General features: G+C 36.9%; 1 protein-coding gene and 2 long non-coding RNA genes across 3 annotated transcripts in view; all 3 read left to right on the forward strand.

Moving 5' to 3' along the window:
• The window catches only part of LOC126968636 (cell adhesion molecule Dscam2), a 203,287-nt gene extending 193,674 nt beyond the window's left edge, over window positions 1–9,613 (forward strand). The window contains exons 16-21 of the mRNA XM_050813654.1: window positions 1,413–1,532; window positions 2,427–2,603; window positions 5,675–5,819; window positions 7,033–7,181; window positions 8,955–9,079; window positions 9,608–9,613. Of these exons, the coding sequence (XP_050669611.1) occupies window positions 1,413–1,532; window positions 2,427–2,603; window positions 5,675–5,819; window positions 7,033–7,181; window positions 8,955–9,079; window positions 9,608–9,613 (722 nt within the window). The remainder of the gene's footprint in view (window positions 1–1,412; window positions 1,533–2,426; window positions 2,604–5,674; window positions 5,820–7,032; window positions 7,182–8,954; window positions 9,080–9,607) is intronic.
• Window positions 9,614–9,615: 2 nt separating this feature from the next.
• Window positions 9,616–11,099, forward strand: LOC126968784 (uncharacterized). The gene is made up of 3 exons (XR_007730288.1): window positions 9,616–9,762; window positions 9,984–10,054; window positions 11,005–11,099. It is a non-coding gene; the product is annotated as an uncharacterized LOC126968784 (long non-coding RNA).
• A 1,980-nt stretch (window positions 11,100–13,079) lies between these two features.
• On the forward strand, window positions 13,080–14,955 carry LOC126968786 (uncharacterized). Its single transcript, XR_007730290.1, has 3 exons — window positions 13,080–13,195; window positions 14,043–14,205; window positions 14,828–14,955. It is a non-coding gene; the product is annotated as an uncharacterized LOC126968786 (long non-coding RNA).
• Window positions 14,956–18,655: the final 3,700 nt, after the last annotated feature.

Below are 18,655 nucleotides of genomic sequence, written 5' to 3' on the forward strand. Positions count from 1 at the left end.
TGACTGACTGACATAGTAATATGTATAAATCAAAAAACCTAACCAACTTCCAGATGATTTAGATAGTTGATATTTGACATTAAGGTGCGGTCATACCTCAATATCAACAAAAATTGGTTTCTTAGTGAGTCGATTACAACATAACTCAATGAAAATATTCCGACGCAAAAAATACATTGCACAAAGATGGATTTAATGATAATTTCTAACCGAATAGAATATTTATATATAATTTGAAATATCCATTAAAAAATTTGGAAGTTGCTTCCCAAAAATAAACTTTGGAGTCAAAAATCTCCGAATTTTAAGCGATAACAATATTCTTTTTTTAAAGAATTGAATAGAATTAGTACTTTTCTAAAACTCAAACCGAACAATTTTTCAATTTTATTATGTAAATTTTGAATAAACAAAAGAAAACCAGTAAAATAAATGCCCATTTGCTTAGTTTGGCCACATGATCAACACAAATATTGTAGGGTTGGTTGTAGCGTTTACAATCCTAGTCAGTCCGCGCCTTAAGTCGTAACATGTTATGATGTTTTGTGATCTATATCTAGTAAACATACACAGATATGGCTCGATTTGAAACAAAAGTCTCGGAATGGGGCCGACAAAATTAAGTCCAATTCAACCCCAAGAAGGCACAAGTTTGTGCATTCACCCCTAAGAATTCGAGATTCGAGATCACTCCTCTAACTGTCACAGCATGTATCGGCACACTTGGCGTCGATATATCGAGCGACGTTCACTTCCGTGAGCACTTGGAAGAGAAGGCCAAACTAGCCTCTAAAAAGATTGATATACTCAGACAAGCGAAAAAGTACTTCACTAGTCGGGCTCACATGGTGTACTTCTGGGGAACTCCTACCCAAAAGTGGGCGGTCCCCAGTACCAGCTTCTTCCGTTTGAACGCATCGACGATCATGTCATCTTACGGCCATTCCCAATATACTATCTACAGATAGAGATAAATTACTACCTACAACTGTGTGTCAATGATCTGAAGCTGTCCCAATATACCCGATAAGTCATTGTTATCGCCTTATATTGGGACGTGTGAATTGCAATTTCCATACAAACTTTATATCACTGGTAAGCTGGTCGTCCCATTGACAGATAGCGTGCACGGATAAGGTGACTTAACGTCGATAAGTTAATTGGGACCTTCAAGAAAAGAGCATACCTGCTAATAGTGCTGGATATGTCCAGGTTTTAGAAATTTGTGATAATTATGATCTTTATACTACATTGAAGTTAAAAATAAAGAATTACAATGCAATCACAGTTACAACTCCTGTTACCTTCAGGTACCTGTAACCATTCTTGCTGAAAAGCAATCGAATCGTAGAGAAGAATGCATAATATAACTTTACTTGCTATATATAAATAAATTAGTTTATTGGTTTCAGTTGCACCTACGTGGGTGTTTGAACCTCAAGACGTGTCAGCCTTACTTAGTACTCCGATAGTAGCACACTGCTTGACAAAAGGATATCCGGAGCCTAGAATTACTTGGCTTAGAGGACACGGTAAAATTTAACATATTTACATATTTGTAAATCAGTTTAGTACTTACGATACAGTAATAAAATTTGGAGCACCAAACAGCAATTAGATGTAAATGCTATTATAGGGATTGTATCTTTTCTGCTGTTTTTATGCATGGGCTTTAAGCCTTTGGCATGAAAAGAGTATGTAGTATCATAATTACTCTTTTTATCTTAGTATCAAATACTTAAAACTAAGATAAAATATTGGAAATTTAAAATATCATCATATTATTAAACCATTAGGTTTTGTACCAAATCATATCAATCGAACACATAATAAATCTATTACCATTAACAGCTATATATTATTGTTCAGGAAACGCATTGAACACAAATGCAATATCTTCCTATATTATGCTTAGTGGCATGTGAAATTTGTGGTAGAAATAGCAAGTTGGGATTGGCCTAAGCTCCCACTGCTCGATTCTGAAGGTATCTGTTTTTATGATAAAACTTATTTTCAATAAACGTTACCTGAAGCGAGATTTGTTTATTGAAATCATGGCAACCTCTACTTGCCGCCATTTTTTAACTGCCAACTTTGAATTATCGTAAACAATAAATATAATACTTAAATTTTTGTATTTAAACTAAAAAAAAAAACAGGTGACTATAAATAATCAACAATTTCCTTAGTTAGTTTTAATATTACGTTACAATTTTATATCAGGTTTTTAATTATACTACAATTAATTTTAGGTAATTGCGGCTAAATTTGTAAGCAAACTATCGCTTATACATTACATACAGGGAGTATTAAAAGTAACGTTCATTTAAAATTAGTTTTATCAAAAAAAAACATGTTCCTGCAGAATCGACCAGTGGGATCTTTCACTATAAGTATGTTTACTTATTAGTCGTATATTCAATCAGGTCCAAATCCGGGGGATTTTCGGCCGCTGACAGCTCTTGATGTGCCCGTAACGGTGCTCAGTAACGGGTCCCTGAGCGCGGCAGCAGCCAGCCGGCTGCACGAAGGCCGCTACATGTGTCGCGCTGACAACGGCGTAGGAAGAGGACTGACAAAGGTCATCACGATATCTGTCAATGGTTGGTATTGCCAATACAATGTTGATGTAAATATTAAAGAAATTTAATATACGTTCGCGAAAATCGTCAACTTTATGCTCTAAATATTACACTTTTATAAATAAATAAATTCTTTATTGTAATACGCAAAAGGAAAATACTTAGCTTCACCTAACATGGAATCATGGATTTATGTTTCCATGCAGCGCTGTTTTTCAGCCATCCCCGCCTCCCTAAGGTGTTGAGTGGGAGTGGTTGTATTACGTATTTTTAGTACTATTTTAACACTAGACATAAGGGATTGTAACTAATTCTTGTAGGCTTCATAAGATGCATGATAGCTTTAAAGGTAAATTTATAGCCTTATGTCTCTCTATAAATAAATTTAAATGTTTCATAAAAAAAACCGTTCTGTCTTAAATCTTACTAATCCACATCTAAGCGATGCGGCACACAGCCTCATCAATCATAATCTAGTCTATGTAGTCCCAATTAGATTATCATTATTTTGAAGCAGTAACAATGACGGAACAAAATTGTATGTATTATAATAAAAAAAGAAAACAAAAGAATGCTCTCTTCTCTGTCAGAGCGCCATTGGTTTCCGAAGCGGTGGCTGTGTTTGAATTGACACCAAGAGGAACTCTAAATGAATTTTGAAAAAATAAATGCTTTTATTTTTTTTAGCTATAAGCTAAGGCACGGCAGGCATATATCTATCTATATCACTATATAAAGCAAACTACCCCACCTATCTGTCTGCCTGTTCGCGATAAACTCAAAAACTACTGAGAGGATACTCTATTAAAACGAACAAGTTGGGCTTCGCTGTACTATCAGATGAAATAACACGCATATTTTTTTTATTACAATAAGGGACGAGACGAACAGGACGCTCAACTGATGGTAATTGATACTACTTACCAGTTACAATGCAATGCCGCTCAGGATTCTTATAAAACCCAAAAATTCTGAGCGGCACTACAATTGCGCTCGTCACCTTGAGACATATGATATTTAGTCTCATTTGCCCAGTAATTTCACTAGCTACGGCGCCCTTCAGACCCAAACACAATAATATTTACACATTACTGCTTCACGGCAGAAATGGGAGCCGTTGTGGTACCCATAATCTAGCCGGCATGCAAAGGAGCCTCCACTGTGGCATATAGTATTTTTACACGCTTTATATTAGTTCACTTGTAAGTTTGTATATTTGTATGTTTGTAACCGACTTCTTTGGGCGCTATTTTGACCCACTTTAAACGGCTAGATTTCGTTTAAACTTTGTAGATTTATCGAAGACCGATGACATTACACTAATTTGATAAAATTGTTCAATTTTTCAATTGCAAAATATGATTTTTGTTAATTTATATAATTTTTAAATAAATAAACCACTAATCAGCGCCATCTAGTAATTTATTGTAAACTACAAAGGAAACGCGCGACATGTCAAGACAGTTCCCAAAATTAAAGTATCTAATTCGTTTAGAAGCGAATAGATGGCGGTGAATTTATATTTTCATTATAAATTATTAATGCGTGATTTAACTGAACTAATTATTATAAGATTTAGTTCGGGAATCTCGGGCTAGCTGAATTAAGTGATCATTCAATATAACTAAAATATTTTTATTCGCAAATATTAAAATCCCTTCATTAAATCTAAAAAAAATAACTTAATAAATAAAAATAAACAATAGTTTAAAAAAAAACTAAAGAACACGCTTTATATAAAATTCAACTAAAAAATAGAAAATAAATTTAAATTGAAAATAGTGTAAAAAAAATATTATATATTTCATTATGAAAAAAGCGTGGGGTGCTTTTTAAGATATTATTAAAATAATAATTCTTCTACATCCCACGCTTTTTGTATAATGAAATATATAATATTTTTTTACACTATTTTCAATTTAAATTTATTTTCTATTTTTTAGTTGAATTTTATACAAAGCGTGTTCTTTAGTTTTTTTTTAAACTATTATTTTTATTTATGGTCATCATAGCGCGCTTCCTCCTCAGTTGGCTCCGAATCAGTGTTTCAGTTTTGGCACTTCCTTTTGGTGTTTACCTGCAAGTTTAGGGTTACTGCTAAATAAATCGTCACTACTAATACGCCGATCTTGCTCCATTTACATCCATCTTTAACATCAACATTTCCGGATTAGAAGCGCTTTTACCAACTTTGTACCTATTTTACTGTTACTGCATTAGGTCCTTAAACGTCTTTTTTGGAAATTGCGTTGCATTTATATCTTTTAAAAAATAAAATTTTACTCACTTATTTTGACGAAAAGAAAAATTAATGAAACAATAATATTATCTTGAAAAATTTTGTTACTTATTCGATTCTCTTTTTTAATGTCAACGAAAGCGTAACAAATCGAACAGCTAGGGAAAAGACCTTGTGTCTGTCGGCCCAAATCAGTTATGCCATTAAGTACCCAACGTGATACTATTTCACACAGTTAATTCTCTAATTCTAGGAATTTAGGAATGCGGTACGAAAACAGTTTTCCTTATCCACGTTTCACCTATCTCGTGAGGGTTTCGCACACCGTTTAACTTACCGGTAAACGTATAAAAATGAATCCTTTAGGTATTTTATTTTATTTGGAAAACTTACAGCGTTACAATAACTTAATTACTAATTCTAACACACAGCATAATATAAGTAGAACTTTTTTTTTGTATATAGGACAGTATATACTCGTATATAAAATATTTATTAGAATATGTTCCATAAACCTACTTATCAACATAATTGTTCAAAGAGAATTTAAACACTACGTTCCATTATTTTTATATTGACAGTTAGGGAAACACATTAAAGCATTTTTAGAATTTTTTGACCTGATAGTATTTGTGAATGAATTAAACAAGTCAAACTCAGGAAAGCCGTGAGATGCTCTTGAGAAGAAGAAGAAGTGTTTTGTTTGTACTTTGTCGCACAATGGGGTATATGTAAACATTACGTGTAGGTAGGTATAGTCACCACAAGTTATAATATACTCTCACATAACACATTTAATGCATCGAAGGGTCTGCATATACTGTGAATATAACGATATGAGACTTTTTAACAGAGCCGGCCCAATTTGAGCAGTCGTCCCGAAACGTGTCTGCGCGGCGCACGGCGTCAGTAACGCTGGCGTGCGCTGCACGCGGAGACCCACCCCTGACGCTGCGCTGGTCTCATAACACGCGCCCACTCGACCTACACACCTACAGGTACCGCCATGACATTGTACACATGATTACATATTCTTTATTAACACGCCGAGATAAATTTAAGGGCACTCTGACTAAGTAGAGGTTACTCGCAGAACTGGTAATAAATCATCTGATATCAAATATTTATATTAAAATTGGCTCTTAAAACAAAAGGATGTAAAGACCATTTAATTTTTACATTTTAGTCAACTTGTCTTAAAGTAACCTATATGTATGCATGTATGAAGTTGGTATTTATTGTAATTTGTTTTTGTCTCAAGTGCAATCAATCAAACGAACTAGATAAAGAAAATAAAAGCTCTTCAGAATGTTTTCCGTGTTACACCTATATGCTTAGAATAAAAACGCTTAGAACGTGAGTAGGCCCAAGCGAAATGAAGCAGTTTTAATGTGGTCGTTTATGACCACATACGTTTCCCGCCGCGTCAGTGTCATTCTTTCAATTTCCAGGACAATCTTGGATTTCAAAAATGATCCCAAATTCGTTCTCTGCACCCTCGAGAACCTTGGATACGATATCAATATTGTTAAAATCATAATTTTGCACGGCGGCCATCTTTAACTTAAAAAATTATCCCAAATTCGATCTCTGCACCTTAGAAAACATTGGATATAGCTGGGAATGGCGCCTCTATCGTCTCGCTTTTTCGTTTCATCGAGTTTTACAAAACAACGATTCTAAAGAACTTCTTTACTTACACATCAAAAGTTGCAAAAATAATTAATAATACATGATGTTATTATTAAATTTTTAATTTATATTTTATTTCTTCTTTCTTATTTACATATAATCTAGTATTTCTTACAATTTACTGATTTAGGGAAATGTCTATTCACTTGCAACATTATTTGGTTGTCTGTGTGCGTGTTGGAGAATGTAAGTACGTGACGCTCACGCACACATGAATTATAATGTTACTTCTATATTGACAGGAACTATGAATGAAACTATCGTTCTAAGCGTTATTATTCTATGCCTATATTTACAGGCGATGATATACATTGCTTAATTGAAAAAAAAATAACTGAATTCATCGATTCCAAAAATAAGAATAATCGTAATTAGAATTATTATTAGATTAATTAATTAGATTGTATATTTCTAGATAGTTGTAGATTCTATTATTTTGGAATAGTGTTTTTGCAAAAATTTTTTTTCAATCTTGTGATAATAATGCAGTGTTCATTTGTTTTACTTTTTGCTCGTCAGAGTGTCAGTGTCGGAGAAGAGATCAGAGAACGGTGCGAGTTCCGAGTTGAGTATTGCTCATGCGCAGCGCAGTGACTCGGGCGTGTACCGCTGCCGGGCTGAGAACGCGTATGGGAGAGACGAGCTGCTGATATACCTGGCCGTCCAAGGTGTGTGTCAATCAAGAACAAAGTGTTTTCTTTGATAAACGCGAGTGTTACACATTTAAACAAAACACTTTTAAAGAATTGTAACGCGTGTAACTGTCTTTTTACATTAGATTTTTGCGTAAAAGTTAAATTTTTATTTTTATTTTAGCTAACCCGACGTTGCAAGACCTTTCCGGATCTCGTTTTCATGGGACAAAACGCAAAAATCTAAAGTAAAAACACAGTTACAATTACACGCGTTTGAATCCTTTTAAAGTGTTTTATATAAATGAAGAACAAATTATTAGAAATCTTAAAAAATAAAATTTGATAAAAAGTGAGGTTACGGTCTTCTTTGAGGCTTACATCGGTAGCATGTTGCAGTTATAATATTTTTTTGTTTCAGTTCGGTAATGATGCAATGAATGAAAACTTTATTAATAACAAAACAAAATCACACAGAATAAAAAATAGGAAACAAATAAAAAAGAGTTACATAGGTTAAAGAAAACTTAAAAAAACACTATTTACAAAAGCAAAAATAAACATAAATAAATAGGATATGATGGTGATGTTCTAAATTAAAAAGTACTGTGAAAATATTGTTATCTCTGGAATGGCGCCTCTATCGTCTCGCTTTTTCGTTTCATCGAGTTTCACAAAACAACGATTCTAAAGAACTTCTTTACTTACACTTCACACCAAAAGGAGTATATACAGCATCATGCTGCGTTGGTATAATACCAACACAGCGCTGATTATCAAAAGTCCCCCTGGCAACCTCTTAAAAAATATGTATTTAAAATGTTCCATTATAATTATTTTTTTACAAAAGATAAACATTTCAATTAGTTTGTAAGTTATCAACCCGTGATTTAAACTTACCTTTGTCGCTACAGAATTACATGACAGGAGTAATTTTAAACTTGTAGTAACTTTTCATTACGTTTATTAATAAGACAGTACAGGTGTTATCACAAAAAAGTAAAACATGTGTTGAACACTTGTTTTAAAAAATTAATTTTACATACTGTATCTTTCTATTCTTTAGCGTCAATCTTTAGACGTTACTCAAATATTTATACACTTTTTTATGACAGTAAGAGACGAGACGTGCCGGACGTTCAGCTGATGGTAATTGATACGCCCTGTCCATTACAGTGCAGTGCCGCTGGGGTTCTTCTTGGAAAACCCAATAATCCTGAGCCACACTACAATTGCGCTAGTCACCTTGAGACATAAGATATTAAGTCTTATTTGCCCAGTAATTTCACTAGTTACGGCGCCCTTCAGACCGAAACTCAAAAATGCTTACACATTACTGCTTCACGGCAGAATTAGACGCCGTTATCGTAACATAATCTAGCTGGCGAACTGTGCAAAGGAGCCTCTCACTGGCGTTTTTATAAATATAATTTAAACATGGCTTAGACACGTGTTTTGTTAAACAGTGTCTAACTATTGAAGCGACGTCTAAAGATTGACGCTAAACAGCAGAAAAAAACAGATTTGTAATAGAACTGTTATAAAACAAATATTCAACACATGTTTAACTTTTTTTCTAATAACACCTATACTGTCCTATTAATAAACGTGCCGTGAAGCAGTAATGTATAAGCATTATTGTGTTTCGGTCTGAAGGGCACCGTAGCTAGTGAAATTAGTGGGCAAATGAGACTTAACATATTATGTCAAGAATCCTGAGCGGCAATGCATTGTAATGGACAGGGCGTATCAACTGCTCGTCTCGTCCCTTATTTTCATTAAATAAAAAACATTAACTGTTTGTGTCAGAGTTCCCGGAGGCGCCCCGCGAGCTACGCGTGGTGCGGCAGGAAGCGCGCGGCGCGGTGGTGGCATGGCGGCGCGGCTACGACGGCAACGCTCCGCTACGAGCGTTCCGTCTACAGTACCGCGTAGTAGGCGACGCGCGCTCCGCTGCCGACTGGGGCACCGCACCCACCCGGGATCTGCCTGCCGCCCTGCTGCTGACCAGGTATGAACAACATATCATCATCAGCCGGAAGACACCTACTGTTGGACAAAGGCCTCCTCCAAAGATTTCCACGATGATCGGTCCTGCGCTGCCCTCAGCCAACGTTTTTCGGCGATCTTGACCAAATTATCGGTCCATCTTGTGGGTGGACTACCAACACGGCGTCTTTCGGTTCGTAATAATACGTGAGTACAACATATAGCCGCAAGTTATTTCATTATATTCTATTTAATATTGACCCACGGGTATATATTTCATCATGAAAGCCTACTAGCAATATGTGGGTAAAGAAGTAATAAATGGTGGTAACGTCACCCCCTGATTCCCGTCAGTTTCATCGCCTATTTTGCCATCTGGAACATGCCTTCACCCACAAGCTCAGACAAACTTAGAGAATTAGCGTACATATTTTTATCAGAATGTGTACATAAGCTTATCATGACTGTTCCAGACGTGAGTCTTCTGAGCCGGACGCGGAGGTAACTCTGGAGTATCGCGTGGACAACCTGCGCCCGGCCACCGCGTATGCGCTCCGACTCGCAGCCGTTAACGACATCGGGGAAAGCGACTACTCTGACACAATCATCGTGAACACTCTAGAAGAGGGTTAGTGTTGACGACCAGATAACATTATTTTTATTATTTCTTTCAAGTTGTTGTGTTGTAATATAATCTCTGGTCGCTGTGTTATGATGCGATTTCTATTGCACCCACATGTTGTTGATAGCACGCCTGGTGTACTTTTCCTAAAGCGGGCAAAATTCCGCTTCCCTAAACATTTATAATAAATATGTCATTTAACAAGGAAAGTAATGATTTTATTGTAGCACCTTCGGAGCCCCCTCGAGCTGTAGAGGTCCTGGCAGACGCTCCGGGAGAACTACTTATCAAGTGGCAGGTAATGTTTATTTTATATATTAGATGGAGTGTTCAAAAATCGAACAAATAATTGTTTTGATATTAGCTATTCGCCCGATCAGCAATCTTAACCGCGTAAATCGGCCGCCCCGCGGCGAGCATTTCACTCACAGCAGCTACGGTGCTCTTATTCATTTTTCTCATATATAGTCCTAATTTAGCAGCAATTTAATAAAGACAGTAAAAATGAGCACAGTTATTCTCTATGTAGTCTCTACTCAGTCCATTAAGTAATACGTAAACCGTACAGGGTAATTTGGGCAAGGGGGCGTTTGACGGAAAATAAAAAAGTGGACTCGGCAGAAAAAGGCGCCGTTGTGGTACCCATAATCTAGCCGTTATCCTGTACAAAAGATGCTCCCACTCGAATGTAAAATGTTAATCTAAAATAATGGTTATATTGATTGAATTAAGGCATTTACTAATTTTCGTTTGAGTATTTTTGTTGCATCACTTTGCATATATTGTAATTGATATGTTGAAAATAAGAACTTGTAATACCATTCTGTTTTGAAAAGAGAAACCTCAGAGTTTCTTGCTCGTTCTTCTCTAAGGAAATCTGCCTTCCGAATGGGCTGTATGAAGAAATGACATATTTCAAATTTTAGGTCGTAGAATAAACGTCGTTTTCGCAATATGCGCTTTATTAGAACTTACTTCACTTAATATACGAATATGGTATTAGAAGGCAACCATACTGGTCGACTGTTGAAGATCAACTGGCTTGCTGATTCTTTGTGTTAAACACGTCAGTAATCGATTGACAACTTACTGAACAAAGAGGAGGTTAAGTTGTAAGTGAGATTGGAGAGAACCAATATTGTCTATGGAATTAAAGTAAAGTAGACTTACGGTTTTAATATTTGTAACACAAGTGTAATGCAGTTTACCTACGAAATAACATATTTTTGATTTGATTTGAATATTCAGGCACCTCCCCAAGAGTCGTGGAACGGAGAGTTGCTTGGGTACGCGGTGTGGTGCCGCGGCGGGAATGCTTCTCTGTCACTAAGTGTAAGCGGGTGGGCGGGGGGAGCGGTAAGACTCGGCGGGTTGGCTCCGCGCGCGAGGTACGAGCTGCGTCTGCGAGCCTTCAACTCGGTGGGCGCCGGGCCTGCTGCGGACTCGCTCGCAGCCACCACACTGGAGGACGGTTAGATATTTTATCTTTATTTATTTAATTAGGAGAAAACACAGTTGCAGTTGTACATAGACATAAACTTGACAAAAGCTAACTGGTAGTGGGTATGCTTATGAGGAAAGATATATATACATGGACGGAGGGAACTGAACTGGTAAATGCTGGTACTCCTCTGCAGCCCCCGGGGGAATTAATTGGCCTTTATATAAATACTTTTTTCTTCGTCGATGTTTGGTGTTTAGGTCACTTAGTCAGGGGAATGGAAACGAGAACTTGACAACTGACGTTGACACTGACAGTTATAAGTTCGATCCAAAATGAGTAGATGAAATATGGCGCCTACAGGTAGAACATATTCAACTGAAACCTAAAACATTCAAAGTCAAAGTCGAAAAGAGAATCAAATATATCATTATCTTAAATTCATCGTCATTACTAACGTCTTGACAATGATACTGCGAAAAAAAGCCTCGACATCAACCGGAAGACGTTCACTGCTTTACAAATATTTTTTTTAAATATTATTTCATTAGCAATAAGTAACCCTAATTGTAGTATTTTGGATTTCCTCCACATTTAACACGTCTTGCTCTCGGGTGCTTGAAGCTATTATAAGCAAATCATGGAAACAAGTCCTTGTACATCGGATACCAAAGAGGTGATAGCTTGTATCCGGACAACTATGGGCCTATTGCTATTATATCTCTGCTCTTTTACTAGTGGGAGCCTTCTTTGCACAGGATGCCGGCTAGATTATGTGATATGTACCATAACGGTGCCTATACCTGTCGTGAAGCATTAATGTGTAATCATTATTGTGTTTCAATCTGTAGGGCGCCGTAGCTAGTGAAATTAGTGAGCTAATGACACTGAACATCTTATGTCTCAGGAGACGAGTGCAATAGTAGTGCCACTCAGAATTATTGGGTTTTTCAAGAGTGGCACTACATTGCAATGAGGAAAGCGTATCAATTACTACCAGCTGAATGTCCTACTCGGCTCGTCCCTCACTGTTATAATAAAAAAAAAAGAAACAGTGATTTTAACTATGAATTTGTTGGATATCTGGAGTCGATCGAATTTCATTAATTATCACCAATCCAAGCAAGACAGTTTACCCTACTCAACAATACACACCTGAAGATCAATTTGTTTCAAAAATCTGTCAACAATGTTAAATATTTTAAATTAAAGCGATATGACTTCATTGTAGATGATGTCGATTGATGACATGTAGAATGAAATATAGGCTAGAAATTATTATTTATTATATTATTTAAATCTTAGATAATTAATACGTCTAGATAGAGTCTCTTGCTGTTAGACAACTGATAAAAACAGGCCAGGAATAATACTTTGGTGTGCGTGACAAGCTACGTCTTACACTCGCTATTTGTATGACACTTTGTGCTAGTTTGCGTGAATTACTTAGCTTACAGGCTTATTACACTTCACTAAATTTAGTCGTCTCAATTCAGTCATTAATTAATTTAGAATAATATAATCGCATTCAGCAAGCTAGCATCCTAAATTCAGAAGCAAGTGTGGTTTCTGACTGATTAAATCTATTTAGAAGTCTAAGCATTTAGTAAGTACTGATTTCAGTCGCACGTGGGTCTTCGTGCGTTGAGGACGTATTTAAGTATTGTTTTGTGTTCCGCATAAAAAAGTAGGGGTTCGGATATTATAGAACTGAATTTTAATTATTAATCTTGATTTAAATTTCCTGTTGCTGTCATAGTCTATCTAGACGTTAAGTGATATAAGATCTAAATTTTGCTTTTCTGTTTAGTAATACATAATATTAAAAACTAATAAATATGTATGATTGACTGAATTTATAAATATCCAGTACCGGAAGGTTCGCCGCAGCATGTGCGGTGCGAGGCGGTATCATCGCAGTCGCTACGAGTGTGGTGGGAGCCGCCACCAGCCGAGCAGCGCGGGGGAATCATTCTCGGATACGAAATAACTTACCGGGTAAAACAATAACAAAATTTTTATATCTTGTTTTATAGTATTTTATAACCTGAGAGTTGAACAAGAAATATCAATCACTCGGACGGCTGGCTCAATTGGTAAGAGCGATCGTTAGAATGGCACCGTAGTTAGTGATATAACTTGGCTGATGATACATAATATCTTGTCTCAAAGTTACGACCACAATTATTATTGGTATGCCGTACAAAATTGTGATGACGCACAGATTATTGGGTTCAATCAAGAATCATTAGCGGCATTGCATTGTTATGGGTAGGACATGACGTGAATTTAATTAAGTGAACTTGGTGAAAAAATCTTGGTCGTTTCGTCACATTTTCTCAATAAAAACATATCTACAGGAACGCGATTGATCAATGACCTTTTGACTTATGTATATCTTAAGCATGGTCAGTCAAATGGCGATCTTCTGGTGTACCTCACGCAGAGATAGGTAGTGGCTATTAAGCAAGGGGCTTGACGGTTAGTTTGGATTTGGCAAGCTCCTTCGATCGCAACTGGCACAAACCGATTCTCTCACAGCTTCAATTTTATAATCATTATCAGCCGGAAGACGTCCACTGCTGGACAAAGGCCTCCCCCAAAGATTTCCACGACAATCGGACCTACGCTGGGCTCATCCAACGTGTTCCGGCGATCTTGACCAGATCGTCAGTCCATCTTGTGGGGGGCCTACAAACACTGCGCCTTCCGGTACGTGGCACTGCCCACTGCCACTTCAGTTTCGCAATCACCATGTCGGTAACTAGCCATTGTATGGAAGGACATAATGGGGTAAAGAAGCAACTCCACGATATTTAAATGTTATAATTTTAATAATCAACAGCTATCAACGGAGCTTGATGGAGTTTGGGAGCGGCGTCGCGTGGGAGGCGGTGAAACACAGGTGTCTGGGCTTCGCGCGGGAAATTACACGCTGCGTCTCGCCGCGCGTACTTCCGCCGGTCTGGGACCACCCGCACACTTCTACTGTGCCACTATGGATGATGGTAAGTAGCTTAATTATTTACTTTATTAAATTTTATTCCAATCAAATCAAATCAAAATCACTTTATTTATGTAGGTCACGGAAATGACACTTATGAATATCAAAAAAAGTGTGTGTGAACTTATGTATGCACGCAAGAAGGTATACTTCTTTTGCGTAACCAAAGCAAAAATCCTTAAAATTGTTTATTCCTCCTGCACGTTTGTAGAAAGAACAATATCGTAAAAATCTTGAACCGTTTGCTTATGCAAATAATGGACGGAGAAACCAAAAAAAATATAACGAATGTCGCAAACGTCAGAAAATTTTAGGAACCAACTTCACCCTGTTACTTTTGTGTTACAGTGATGCGCGTGCATCTAAAATTTATTATAACGAAGGACGAAGTATAACTTCAAAATAATTATAATTCTTTTTTTCTTATTGCATCTACTGCTACTTCGTAGAGGCTTGAGCTACTGAGAAGAAGTAGCAAGAAACTCATTGGCACTCTTTTAAATCAAGATTTATATTTTCGTCGTTTTACAAATCATTTCAATTGCATTATTATATGTAAAGTATATATGTTTGTATTTTTCTAACATTTAGATTACATAAACAAAATATTGTTCATATGGTTACAGTACCTGGTCCACCAGCAGATATAAAGGTGTTTCCACACACAGCGGACTCCGTTGTGCTCAGCTGGTTACCTCCAATACAACGGAATGGTCTTATTAGACACTATCGTGTATATACAAGACCACAACGGTAAATAGAAACTGCTATTGGATAATGTCTCCATTGACCTATAAAATATTATATAACAGTTTTGTACGGAGTCATCTTGAGTTCGCTTGTACAGTCTGGAATCCTGTATTTTTTTAATGAAAATAAGGGACAAGACGATCAGGACGTTCAGCTGATGGTAATTGATACGCCCTGCCCATTACAATGCAGTGCCGCTCAGGATTCTTGAAAAACCCCAAAATTCTGAATGGCACTACAACTGCGCTCATCACCTTGAGACATAAGATGTTAAGTCTCGTTTGCCCAGTAATTTCACTAGCTACGGCGCCCTTCAGACCGAAACACAGTAATGCTTACACATTGCCGTGAAGCAGCACGGCAGAAATAGGCGCCGTTGTGGTACCCATAATCTAGCCGGCATCCAGTGCAAAGGAGCCTCCCAGTGGTAAAATATATGGTATATAGTAAACATATCGATAGAATGAAAAGTGTTAGAAAGTGTTGAAAAAATAGATTGTAAGATGTCTGGATTATAGGTTTGGTCACGAATATGTGGACTATGAGACTTTAATCAAAAAATTCGATATGATGTCCATACATTTTTCACAATTCTCAATAACGTGATTGACGTTCCAGCCCTTTTGCATAATATTACATTTAGAGTACCTCGTAAATGTCAGCGTAAATGTGTTAATAAACCGTTATTCAGCATTCCGCATAGCAGGACCGTTTATGTTAAAAATTGGTTTATCAGAAGACTGTAATTATAAGGATACTGAACTTGGCCACTTACACCTTTTCACGTTTAAATCTTTTGCGTCTATTTAAAAATGCTGTAACCATACATTTACAAACCTGTAATCAAATTTTGAAAAATATTGTTGATTGTACCTACCTTACTAATTTTCATATCTGTATTGGCTGTTATAAAAATTAGGAAACTTTAGGTACTTAATATCCTGCTTATGTAAAAAAACTTTTAGCAGAAATTTTTTTCATGGTCGCGTTCTTCATTTCTGACGTCCGTAATTCAAGGTTTTCGTAACGTTGGTCGTTAAATCCTTCCATTCCTTTCGGTCCTCGGACTTCCTTAATGCGGTCATATGTGGTCGGTCAGTGTCTTGATTTGGTCTGACCAGAAGCTGGGTGGTCGTTTTCGTGGTCTTTTGCCCTCCACCTTGCCTATGACTATCAGTTTCTCTAAACTACTGAGAAGGGCTCGAGCATTAGCAGAAATGATCTTATAAAACTATGTGAAAATATGAGCACTGTGGTTGCGACATACAATTGTGCCAGTATGGCAAACATTTTAGCCCATAAAATGTTTAGTAATATTATAACTGATTTTAAGTGTGATAATGATATACAAAACAGGATAGGCTACCACTCTAGTGAGGTGGTACTTGTATCGGAGCAGCACCAAGACGACGAGCATCAGATGGTGGTGGAAGGCCTGGGGCAGCAACTGTATGAGTTGTGGGTGACGGCTACCACAGCCGCGGGGGAGGGGGAGATGAGCACTCGCGTGGCGGCAAGACCCAGCACTAAAGGTACAGGATCATAATTTGGTTTCTATTTATAAGGGAAAACAACTTGTTTATCATTGTTTATTAGTTTATAATTACTTCTTATGATGTAAGTAAATTTTAACATTTTATTTTTATTTTAAAGCTTATAGCTACTATTATATTAAAAAAATATTAACATCAGAATGACAACTATGACAAATAGTATCTTGACTCATTTCATCCGCATTCCCCTTGAAAACGTGATCTGGAAAGGTCTCGAAACGTTGGGTTGGATAAAATAATAATCAAAGTGTAACTTTAACGCAAAATCTAATGTAAAATACAATTACACGCCTTTTAATTCCTTAAAATGTGTTTTATTTATTAATTTTATTAAGAATCTGTTGTTTTACTTACCTAATAGAATTCGAACAATCATAGAATAAAGAACAATAAAAGGACCTGTTATAATATTTATGACGATTTGTGTCGCTGTATAAAAATGCATTATTGATAAAAAATTTCATGGACCTTGCCAATAAAATCAATAGACAATGGTTATTTCGAAATGATTTATTGAGCATTTTATTAAAATATTGTTCAATAAATCTGACGTGTCGAGGAGCTTGTAAATTAAACCACCGACTCGATCTTTACTTTTGTATATTGCGTTTGCACTCGTGTACTTATATTAACAGAAGTAAGTTTATCTACGTGACTTATTAGTTATAATTTATATAATGCAAGTTAAAGCCTATTACACTTGCGGGTAAAAAGTTAACGTCTGTCTTTTCTACTCGCCTTCTTTGTTGTCAACAGTCAAGTGTCTGGCGTGTATATCTATCTCCCTCTCTCTTATGTGATCAGTTAGCACTCCAAACAATACTGGAATGCCAACTAAATGTGGATGCAATCGCCACACATCCTTTGTCTTTGAAGGTTTGTCCTTCTAGACAACCAATTCATCTAGTTATTCAATATAATGACTGTTCATATATTTTTTACGCAGCGGGCGCTCGTCTAAGTTCGTTCCCGCGTCGTGTTCGCGTGCCGGCGGGTGCGGCGACGTCCCTGCGGTGCGCGTGCGCCGGTGTGGCGTGCCGTGCTGCCTGGGCCAGACGTCGGGCCCCGCCCCCCGCGCTTCCCGCACAGCCCTCTCCCCCCGAGACCGCGCTACTCCATGACGGTCTAACACTGCGTGTACTCAGTTAGTTTATTATTTTCTTATATCAAAACTGACCTCGACTATTTGACAATGGACTGGCGACTGTCAAAGTGCTTTTGTGCCTGTTTGATATTCGCCATTTTGGCGCTGTTGGTCATGTAGCGAGAGTCTGCGGAACTAAAGCTAGTGATGACAACCGCAACTAAACAAAGATCAAAAAAATGTGTACTTTATTACGTTGATTCTTGAAGTATAAATAACACGGAAAACGAAAGAAATTAATTCAAAATGCAAAAATACTTCAGAATATTGTGCGTTCCTTCGAAGCAATTTGCATTATACGTCAAAATTAGTTCTCTGGACTTTCGCGAGTGGCGCTTCAAATAGGCACAAAAAATTTGCTGTCAAACACAGTTGCTGGAACAGTTGCGTGTCCTGATAATCCATACATTATGATGCACGAAAAGGTACAAACATTTAACAGTTACATGTTAACTGATTAACTTTTATATATTTTCTAGATTATATTATAGATAAAGATGGATAGATTTTCCTTTATTTATCTTTTCGTTTGCATAATGTCAATGTCATTTCAGTTTTTTCGCTCACATTTCTGAAGACGGCTATTTGCCACTCACATAGCCGTATGTATAGCATGCATCGCCTGGACTTTGCGTTGGTAACCTTTAAGTTTTTATTTCATTGTTGTAACATCTGTAGAAGGAATATTATGTTCCTTTAGATGTCTATTAATATTTTCCTTATATTATTTAAATAATAAAATTCCAGAAGCGGACTCATCTCTGTCTGACAACTATACCTGCACTGTACGGAACCAGTTTGGTGAGGATCACGGGACATGGGAGCTGTCGGTGCTTACCCCACCCAATAGGCCGCGGCTAAGGCTCACACAGGCCACGCCTTCAGCATTGCTGCTAGCCTGGGATAGCTCTCCCGCTACCAGTAAGTAGTTGTATATATAATAGTATAGTATAATTACGTTATTTTTTTTATGAAAATATGGGTCGAGACGAGCAGGACGTTCAGCT

The sequence above is a fragment of the Leptidea sinapis genome, chromosome 16, assembly GCF_905404315.1.
Source record: "Leptidea sinapis chromosome 16, ilLepSina1.1, whole genome shotgun sequence".
NCBI classification, from domain to species: domain Eukaryota; kingdom Metazoa; phylum Arthropoda; class Insecta; order Lepidoptera; family Pieridae; genus Leptidea; species Leptidea sinapis.